The sequence below is a fragment of the Ornithorhynchus anatinus genome, chromosome X5, assembly GCF_004115215.2.
Source record: "Ornithorhynchus anatinus isolate Pmale09 chromosome X5, mOrnAna1.pri.v4, whole genome shotgun sequence".
Taxonomy (NCBI): Eukaryota; Metazoa; Chordata; class Mammalia; order Monotremata; family Ornithorhynchidae; genus Ornithorhynchus; species Ornithorhynchus anatinus.
The window spans coordinates 17,564,016-17,574,210 of NC_041753.1; the positions used below are offsets into that span (position 1 = coordinate 17,564,016).

At 49.0% G+C, this 10,195-nt stretch overlaps 1 protein-coding gene across 2 annotated transcripts; it reads right to left on the reverse strand.

The window, feature by feature from the left end:
* Positions 1 to 2,179: 2,179 nt before the first annotated feature.
* PGAP4 (post-GPI attachment to proteins GalNAc transferase 4) lies at positions 2,180 to 9,887 on the reverse strand. 2 transcript variants are annotated; one of them, XM_007663004.3, is made up of 2 exons: positions 9,777 to 9,887; positions 2,180 to 3,901 (listed from the first exon to the last, which is right to left on the reverse strand). In XM_007663004.3, exon 2 carries the CDS (start codon positions 3,804 to 3,806, stop codon positions 2,619 to 2,621), a length of 1,188 nt encoding a protein of 395 aa, XP_007661194.1. In that variant the 5' UTR covers positions 3,807 to 3,901; positions 9,777 to 9,887; the 3' UTR covers positions 2,180 to 2,618. The 2 variants fall into 2 exon arrangements, with proteins under 2 accessions (XP_007661194.1, XP_028912016.1); XM_029056183.1 differs by lacking the exon at positions 9,777 to 9,887 and adding an exon at positions 9,618 to 9,764.
* Between the last annotated feature and the right edge of the window lie 308 nt (positions 9,888 to 10,195).

The following is a 10,195-nucleotide window of genomic DNA, read 5'->3' on the forward strand; positions in this document are numbered from 1 at the left end:
AATTGTCCACCTGAGGCCACCCTGCTGCTTTGGCTTTTTTCACCCTTTCGCCCTCCCTTCCACCCTCTGGCCCCATCCTGCTTCCTACCACTCTGGCCCGAAGGGAGGATAGCCGGGTGGAGAGGGCAGCTGCCTAGGTTCCAGGGGAAGGAAGAGACGAGGACTACTTATGGAGACATGCTGCCTGCCCTGCCAGGCAAGAGAGGTCTGCAGTTTACCCAGCCTGACACATGACTGCCTGCGGAAAAGTTTCAGGTCAAGTTGGGGGAGCAGATTTGGGGTGTGCCAGGGAGGTAGGGGGTGGGCACGAGTACTGTACTTAGTACCGGAGCAGGTCTCTAGTCCAAGAGCAGAGACAGCAGGTATAAATGGGCAGGATGGAAGATGGGAAGTGAAGTAGCATGGGAAGCGACGAGGCCTAATGGAAAGAGCACGGGCCTGGGAGCCAGAGGATCTGGGTGCTATCCCAGCTCTACTACTTGTCTGCTGTGTGACCTCGGGCAAGTTACTTTACTTCTCTGTGTTTCAGTTACCTCATCTGTAAAATGGGGATTAAGACTGTGAGCCCTATGTGGGACACGGACTGTGTCCATTCCGGTTAGCTTGTGAAGAAAAAAAAAAGAAGATGACGGTATTTGTTAGGTACTTACTATGTGTCAAGCATTGTTCTAAGCACCAGGGTAGATACAGGTTAATCAGGTTGGACACCATCCCTGTCCCACATGGGGCTCTTAATCCCCATTTTACAGATGAGGTAACTGAAGCATAGAGAAATTAAGTGACCCGCCCAAGGTTACACAGCAGACAAGCGGCAGAGCCGGGATTAGAACCCAAGTCCTTCTGACTCCCAGCCCCATGCTCTATCCATTAGCCCATGCTGCTTCCTTGTGCTTCAGTACAGTGCCTGGCACATAGTATGCACTTGACAAATACCATTAAAAACAAAAAAAAGGAATGAGTCAGCCTGGGCTAGGCATGGCTCTTAGGGCAGACCGTTGTAAAAGGAATAGGAAAATATAATTTAAAAAAACAAATTGGAGACCAATTAATATACAGTCACGAGCCCCATGAGGCTTTGAGGGGAGTAGAGTGGTCAGAGATGCAGTTGTGAAGATGAAAACAACACCCGAAGGTGAAAGTCAGAAGAAAGGAAATCACGAGAAACAGGGAATCGGAAACTGTCGAATTAAAAGATGGAAAAATCGTAGGGAGGAGTCTGTAGGAAGAGAAGAGGGAGAGGGCACAAGGAGGAAAGTACCAGCAGAGGCAGCTAGGAGCAGATGATGGACTAGGATTGTTCCGGGCTTGATTTAGCTAGAGTTGATCAAGGAGTGTTTAAAACTACATCCAGGATAGTTTGGGATGAAACTGCAATTGAGTAACTAAAGCACATGGAAACAGTTCTGTCACTTTTTCCTGACTCTTGTTCAGCAATGCATATGGACAATTCCAGTTCCCTTTACCATGAGAGAGACTCGTTCTTTAGAGACGTGTGGGTTTGGGATTATTTTTGGAAGAGGGTATGGTTTCTGTCCATTGCAGGAACAGCCACTGTGTCAAGATACCCATGGAATCACCCAACATACCACTGGTTCTTTGGACCTATTCATTTTAATTTATTTTTCCTTTCATATTACTTCAAAACCCCAAGAGGCGAATCCAACGGACTTAATGTTTGGAGGATCAGGTCTTTCACAAAACTCTTCCTTCAGAGCCCTGCAGGCAGCCCTGTTCTGCTACTTTGCCTGCTGTGTGACCTCGGGCACGTCGCTTAACTGCTCTGTGCCTCAGGTTCCTCATCTGCAAAATGGGGGTTCGATTCCCATTCTCCCTCTTAATTTAGACCACTGCACTATTAGGGACAAGGACTGGGTCCAACCTGATGATCTCGTATTTACCTCAGCGCCTAGTGCAGTATTTGGCCCATAGTAAGCACTTAAATACCACAATTATTATTAATATTATATCACTTTGACGGGGACTCGGTTTTTTTTAATGGTACCTGTTAAGTGCTTACTACGTGCCAGGCATTGTACTAAGCACTAGTGTAGATACAAGCTAATCAGGTTGGACACAGTCCATGTCCCACACGGGGCTCATAGACTCAATCCCCATTTTACAGATGAGGTAACTGTGGCACAGAGAAGTGTAGCAACTTGCCCAAGGCCACAGAGCAGACAAGTGGCGGAGCAGGGGTTTTTACCCAGGTCCTTCTGACTCCAAGGCCCGTGCTCTTTCCACTAGGCCATTCCGCTTCTTAGTTGTAGTGGACTGTTACACAGCAGAGAATAAATTGCTTCTGGTGGTGGAACATCCTGTTACAGAGGAGAGAGAGCGTGTGGTCTCTGCAAGCACCAGTGTAATCAGCAGGTTTCACTAGACGGGATTCAGGTGAGGCAGCTCAGCTGTTTGGCCAAAAAAAAAAAAAAAAAAAAAAAAAAATGGACCGCCCTCTAGGGATGCCTTTGAATCACTTCACTGCTCCATGGAGCGGGCCCAGGGAAAGTTCTCTACCGCAGAGTCCCACAAGACAAATGGCTGTGAACGATTGTGCTTCAGCTTAAATAAAGTGCCAAAGAATAGCACCTCCTCCTAACTCGAAAGATGTCTCAGCCCGGTCAGAGTAACGTCGGGTGAAAGTTTGACCGGAGGCTTGAGTACATCCCAACATGCTTCACTAGATTGGGCTCCACCACAAAGGCTCTCTCGCCCTTCACCCGCAGCAACGAGTAGAGCGCCGTGTCCTTGGCAAAGCCTCCACGGCAGCGCAGCTCGGCCAGGTAGCTCAGGACCCGGTGGGCCGAAGGAGCCGAGAAAAGCATGGCAGGGGTGCAGCACTCAGTGACGGGCATCACGTTGTAGAGGGCGGGGGCCAGCCGGCGCAACTCCAGCAGGTAGTGCCGGCCCACGAGCTCCACCAGCCCCATGCTGAACACGGCGAAGAAGAGGACGATGGGCCAGCTCAGCCCCGGGCGGCCGGTGAGCCGGACGTATACCCAACTCAGCAGAGGCCCCAGAAACATCCCCACCCCGAACCACTCTAGAATCCTCATGGGCTCGGGGTTGATGTAGTGCTGAAGCCTCTCGGGGTGGTAGAGCTTCAGGTAGAGGGTATCGCCAAGCTGCGACTCGGAGAAGCGCACTCCCAGAAGGTGATGCAGGACGGGGAAGATCTGTTCGTCAGGGATGGCGTCGTCTTCCACCAGGAGGACGTGTTCCGGGTCGTAGTTCTGCAGGGATTTCTCCAGGCAGTAGGCGTAATCCTGCTTCTCCTTCTCGAACTGGTTCACTGGAGGGGCGTCCGGGGAGCCCTCCCCAGCTTCCTCAAAGCGGCTGGCCGAGGGGAAGAAATTGGCCAGGAGCTTGGCATCCCGGTGGCGGTCAGGGTCGCGCTCCACATTGCACAGCATGAGCCGGTAGCCCCTGCAACGGGGGCCGCAGCGCCGGAGGAGGCGATGGAACCTAGACGCCACCTGTAGGACGTAGTGGAAGCCAGGCTGCCTGTCCACAGTGATGATCGTGATAACGAGCCAGGGCCGGGGCACAGGCGGTCCGGTCCAGAACGCAGACCCGTTGGTGGCCCGCAGCTCTTCAAAGTAGCGGAGGGCGGCCTGGCCTTCCTCCAGGTTCTGCTGCAGGAACTCCTGGCTCATACGATCTAGGTGCCACTGGCGCAGATAGAAGTAGGAATAGAGGAGTCGGTGGCAGGCCAGTGGGGCCAGCAAACCAAACGTAACTATGCTGACGAGGAAGAGCTGGATGGGGAGGCTCGACCAGGACAAGCGGAGCCACCCTCGGGGGCGCATGACCGCTGAAGGAGAGGCTGCTCGGTCACGCTCATGGCCTAGGCTCAAGCATCTCCCTGCCGTCGGCTCTGTAGCCCGGCGAGCCAAGTTCGATCCTGGAGGGGGGAAACAGAGCAGGGGAAGAGAGGGGAGGAGCAAAAGTTGACAAGTACTTCAAAAATACAGACTGAACTCGGTGCATAGGCTCTGAACGCACGAATGAACAAATGAATGCTGGGCCGAGAGATCCCTCTTTGGCAAAGGCTTCTCTTTAGTTGTTCAATGAACTATGGTGGATCGCGCTGTCGAAACACGGACCCTGCCGTGAAAACAAAGATGATTCGTGGCAGCAAAGTCAGTCTGGACACAGGAGGGAAGAAAACTAGGCTAGGTGTAAAAGAAAAGGCATGGTCAAGAATTGAACAAAAACAGGAAAATGTGGCCCACAAAATGGGTACAGTATTCCAAGTCAATGAGGCTTCTCCCTGGCATTTAGTGGAAATATGTGGGAAGTTTTGGTTCAGATTGGGAAATCCCTTTATTGGCTGAAAAATATTTTCAGACTAGACTAGCTGTTGGGAAAACCTGGCTTTTGGGTCTTTGGTCTTTGGGAACACACATTCCCAGTGTGTTTGTCTCTCGGATTCTCCTATACACCCAGTTCTACAAGAACGCGTATTTTCACTACGCGCTTTGGCTCATCAATCAATGGTATTTATTGAGCATTCACTGTGAGCAGAGCACAGTGGAGAAGCAGCATGGCTTAGTGGAAAGAGCATGGGCTTGGGAGTCAGAGGTTGTGTGTTCTAATCCCAGCTCCACCACTTGTCAGCTGTGTGATTTTGGGCAAGTCACTTCACTTCTCTGTGCCTCACTTACCTCATCTGTAAAATGGGGATTAAGACTGGGAGCCCCACGTGGGACAACCTGATTCCCCTATGTCTACCCCAGTGCTTAGAACAGTGCTCGGCACATAGTAAGCGCTTAACAAATACCAACATTATTATTATTATTATTATTATTACTAAGCCCTTAGGGGAGTATGGTACAACAGAGTTGGCAGACAAGTTCCCTGCCCACAAGGATCTTACAGTCTAGAGGAGGAGACGGACGTTAATATAAATTATGGACACACACCCAAGTGCTGCAGGGCTGCGGGTGGGGAATATCAGGCGCTTAAAGGGTACAGATCCAACTGCAAGGGCAACGCAGAAGGGACAGGGAGTAGAATATTGTTAGAGAATTACAGGACACATTTGTCTGAAAATGTGAGCCTGTTTGGATGCAGGATGCTGCAATGTTGGGAGAAATGGCTTGTGCACATGGGCACAAACCTTGGACACTGTGAGGGCTAAAGTCACAGTTTTCCAAGAACCCAACCCCGGCATTTTAGGGGTTCGAATCCTGGCCCCACCACTTGTCAGCTGTGTGACTGTGGGGAAGACACTTAACTTCTCTGTGCCTCAGTTACCTCATCTGTAAAATGGGGATTAACTGTGAGCCTCACGTGGGAAACCTGATTACCCTGTATCTACCCCAGTGCTTAGAACAGTGGTCTGCGCATAGTAAGCACTTAACAAATACCAACATTATCTCCTCCCCTTTCCCTCTGCTCCTCCCCCTCTCCCTTCCCCTCCCATGGGCACTGTGCTCGTCTGCTCATTTGTATATATTTTTATTACCCTGTTTATTTTGTTAATGAGATGTACATCCCCTTGATTCTATTTAGTGCTATTGTTTTTGTCTGTCTTCCCCAATTAGACTGTAAGCCCGTCAATGGGCAGGGATCGTCTCTATCCGTTGCCGAATTGTACATTCCAAGCACTTAGTACAGTGCTCTGCACATAGTAAGCGCTCAATAAATACTTTTGAATGAATGAATGAACAGTCCCTGATTTCTACCCTCCCCACAGGCTGCTGGGTGGGCAATCTGGACAATCTTCATAAAACTCACTGACTCTGCTAAGGGAAATGGGGCTTCCTCCTCCCTCCTTCGTAGACTGTGAGTCCCAGGTGGGACAGAGACTTATATCCATCTCGATTGTCTTGTATCCACCCCAATGCTGAGAAGGGTGCTTGACACATAGTAAGCTCTTAACAAGTACCATAATATTAATTGTGGTTAATTAATGGTTAACTAATGGTTAATTACGGTTCCAGCGCTTAAAACAGTGCTCTGCACATAGTAAGCGCTTAACAAATACCAACATTATTATTATTATTAGTTTTATGGCTGGCAGTATTACTATTCATTTCTCCTAGGAAGGGAAAAAAACCCTCAAAAGGCCTGAGGTTAGAAGTTACTGAACAGTGTTGATGAATAATAGCTACCCCTCCCTAAGGACAACTGTTACCAGGTGTTGAACTCCTTCGGGGCAAAAGGCTGCTTTTGAAAAGCTAGATTAAAGGGATATGGAGAAATACTGAGTTTAGCACTTAGCATCTGGCAAGCAGCCAGCAAAATCGAAGGGGCAGTTGAATTTTGCTTAATGTGGCTAGGAGACCAGTTTGTGTGATGATCTTAATGGGTTTAAGTCCAAGGGAAAGCTTACTGAACAACCAGAATATCTGACACCGAATTACACTGTACACCACCCTTGCCCCACGGGGCTTTATAATATCATGGGAAACAATTCATCTGACTGGGAGTAAAACTGACTATTTCAGACAATATCAGGGCGTGTCTCATGCTTTAATTTAGGTTTGCTTTGCCCAAATGAATTTGTACAATCCCTGAAGGTACTCTCACCTTTTGGGACGAGGAACACATCAAACACACAGATTCAGAAAAAAGTTCATTCTTTTGAATTAAAGGGAGAAAGGGGAATCCAGGCGGAGTTGAAAATAGTATTTTAATTCAGTTTCACAACAGCGGCATGAGTCTCTCTGTCTGTGTGTGTTGTGGTGGAGTCAGGCCTGGCCTAGCTGTATTGCACTGGATAACAATCAGGGTACATGGAGTGCAGACTGGCAAAGTGCCTGGAATATTAAAAGTTATAACAAGAAAGACTGGAGGAGGCACAGGGGCTAACGGAAGCGGAAAGTATTTTTATTTTTGTCCTAAATCCTGTCCAGGGAAGAGGAAAATAGTCTATTTTCGGTAGATGCTATCCCTAGTGAGATCACAGAGTGCAGTATAATAGAGTCTCCCTCTCAATTAATCCATCATATTGAGGGCTTACTGTGTGTAGAGCATTGTACTAAGTGACTGGGAGAGTACAATATAAAAGTTGCTAGACACGTTCTTTGCCCTTCCCCTGATTGTTTCTTTAAACCTGCAAAAGGCAGCTGGAAAGTTCTGTGTTTCTTTCCCGAGTGCCTCAGCCCCCTGAAACATCTTCTCCCCTCTAGACTCTGAAACTCGTTGTGGGCAGGGAATGTGCCTGTTATATTGTCTGCCACTTCTCTGCTATGTGACCTTGGACAAGTCACTTAACTTCTCTGGGCCTCAGTTACCTCATCTGGAAAATGGGGATCGAGACTGTGGGACAAGTGGGACAGGGGCTGTGTCCAACCCGATTTGCTTGTATCCACCCTAGTGCTTAATACAGTGCCTGGAACACAATAAGCACTTAACAAATACCATAATTATTATTCTTGTTATACTGTACTCTCCCCAGCGCTTAATACAGTGCTCTGCACCCAGTAAGCGCTCAATAAATACAATCGATTGACTGACTTCAGCAAAGCATATTTCCAGCACTTTCCTCTTTAGCTCAATGCCTGCTCTCTAGTGTGTAGATTAGAAAGGGCAAAAGTACAAAAACAAGTGGCCAGACTTTCAGCCTCTGGATTAGGGGGATCTATATTAGTGAGGTTTTAGTGAATATTTCCACGTGCGTAAATACTCATTTCATGCACTTTGAATCCTCCTCTGCACTCAGGAGGGGAGAATATTAGATCAGAGGCAGCAGCTTGTCCTTTCACGGTATAAGCCTCTGTCACTGGAGAAGGCCTACCCTAATCTTGAAGTGATCATCAGGTTTCTATCCTTCCCCCCTTCTCCTTCTCCTCCTCCTCCCCCTCAGCACCATCTGCTTCATAGCTGTTTAAAAATCACGGTGGCTATGTGAGGGTCGGAGTCTGCCTGGAGTACAATGCCATAATCTAGCAGTAAGTCTAGATCTGAGCCAAGAGAGATGTTAGTTGTTTTTTTTTCCCTCAAAAAATCCCACATTTGTCAACTTCTGGGTCCAAACCTGCCTGGGAGACTGGAGGGAGGAGGGAGAGGCATTTCTTTAATAAATAACTCTTGGCAAGGGCAGGGCAACTCATTATAAAACCTCCTTTCCCAGGCTTAGGTGTGTGCTCTTCTGCTGCCTGCCTACTTGTTTTGTTTTCTCTCCCTTTTAGACTGTGAGCCCGTTGTTGGGCAGGGATTGTCTCTATCTGTTGCCGAATTGTACATTCCAAGCGCTTAGTACAGTGCTCTGCACACTGTAAGCGCTCAATAAATACGATTGAATGAATGCTGCTGAATAGTGACATGTATCAAACATCTTCTGTGACCTGAAGTTTACCCTCAGAGATATCCAAATGAAGTATTAGTACATTGGCGAGGGGGGGGGGAGAAGGGAGAGAGCCAGTAAGAGAGCACTCTATGTCTGCCACCGCTGCAGTACTGTACTCTCTCAAGCGCTAAGTACAGAGCTTTGCACCTAGTAAGCACTCCAATACCATCGATGATGATGTGAGAAAAGAGAGAGAGCTAAAGAGAGTCCTGAAACACAAATCTCTCACCCTGCTTGGCAGTGACTCTGGTCTGAAAAATCTTGTATTGCTAATAAGCACTTTTCCTTTTTGAAGTGTTTTCCCTTCAATTATCACATTCATTCTCATAAGATCCCTGAGTTATGGAGAAGCACGGAGTATTAGCCCCTTTTTCCAGATGAGGAAGCAGGCCCAAAGCAGTTGTGACTTGCCCAGGGACAAACTGCAGGCCACTGGCAGCGCTGGGACTAAACCTAGGTCTCCCGACTCCCAAACCTATACTCCCGTCACCACCCCATGTCACTTCCGAGATCAAAAGCAACATGATTTCGCAGAAGTTGCAGTCCGATGGAACAATCCACTTTTCCTCAACCGAAATGGGGTGGAGAAACCTACTTGTAGAACCCCGGGTCGGCCCTAGGGCATGCGAGAGGCATGGGCGTTGCTAGGGCTCCAATCCTTCTTTAGGGCCTGGGGTAAAATTCCATGCGGAACTCCCAGTAGAAGGAGGTCTTTGCCAAGTGATTTGGGTGATTACTGCACCCAAAAGTAGCGCCACCCCTTAAATCCCCATCCCGCCCTGCAGTAATATAACACGGAAGGAAGTGCCCTGCCCGGGGGTCCCATTGCTTAATTCAGGCCTTGGTAGGGCCCGCGGGGCCCAGTGGGCTCCTGGCTTTATTCTCTAGAAGAAACTTTCAAACAATTCGAAATGAAGCCAAGCATGGTCTTTTCCTAGAACTGCTTTCTCCTTTATCTACGCCCGGCCTCCTTCAATTTCCTCTGCCCCATCCCCGGCTACAACTCATTTTGAAATTTCCCAAAGCCAATTCCCACAGAACCCACCTACACACCCTCCCTGTTTTCTTCTGTTTCGGCACCTCTCTCATTTTCCTTCCAACCGGTAGGACCCACTTGCCAATTAAAGGGGCCTCCCTCTCCCGCCTTGAATTCACAGGTCCCCGCTGGTTAGAATTCTACACCATCTCTACTGAGTTTTTATTTGGGTGAAAAGGCTAAGGGAGGTCTTCGCCACAACTAACTTTCTAGCCCCCACGCACCCCTCCAGGCCCTCTGGCAAACAGCACAGACTATAAATGGCATCTCCTTCCCCAGTCTCACCTTTAAAAGGAAGCAAAGCCGTCGACTCCCAAATTCCCAACGCCCGTAAACCCTGCGGCTTTCTCCTCTACGTCAATTGCTCCTCGACTGCGAAAGGCAGGAGGATTTCAAGAGCCCTGAGGACTGTCCGGCTCCGGTTTAGGCAGGCGGGACTCTTACCTTCGCTCTCCAGGCTTCAGTGCATAGAGGAGGGTGGGACTTAAAAGCGGGGCGAAGCCGCCGGCTCACGTGACCCCAGCAGCCGGCTCCCGGAGCTCCGACCGGGCCGAATAAGAGAAACGAATAAAACTGATAAAAACTCCCGCGTCTAAAAGCCCCGAGGGACATAAGGGCTACTGCCGAGCTGGGGTTTGGGTTTTTCTTTTTTTAATCTCCAGCTCGACCTGGCCGAGTAACCCTTTCGCTGACGGAAATAGCTACCACCAATTGTGCTTGCATATTTTCGCAGGGCGCAGGCAAAAGGCGGCGGGGGGGGGGGGGGGGGGGAGACACCTTAATTTTGTCGGAGTCACCTTTTTCAGGCCACCGTTTCTTCTTCTCCCCTAGGAAACGGTCCTGAAACTAAGCAGTCGTATTTA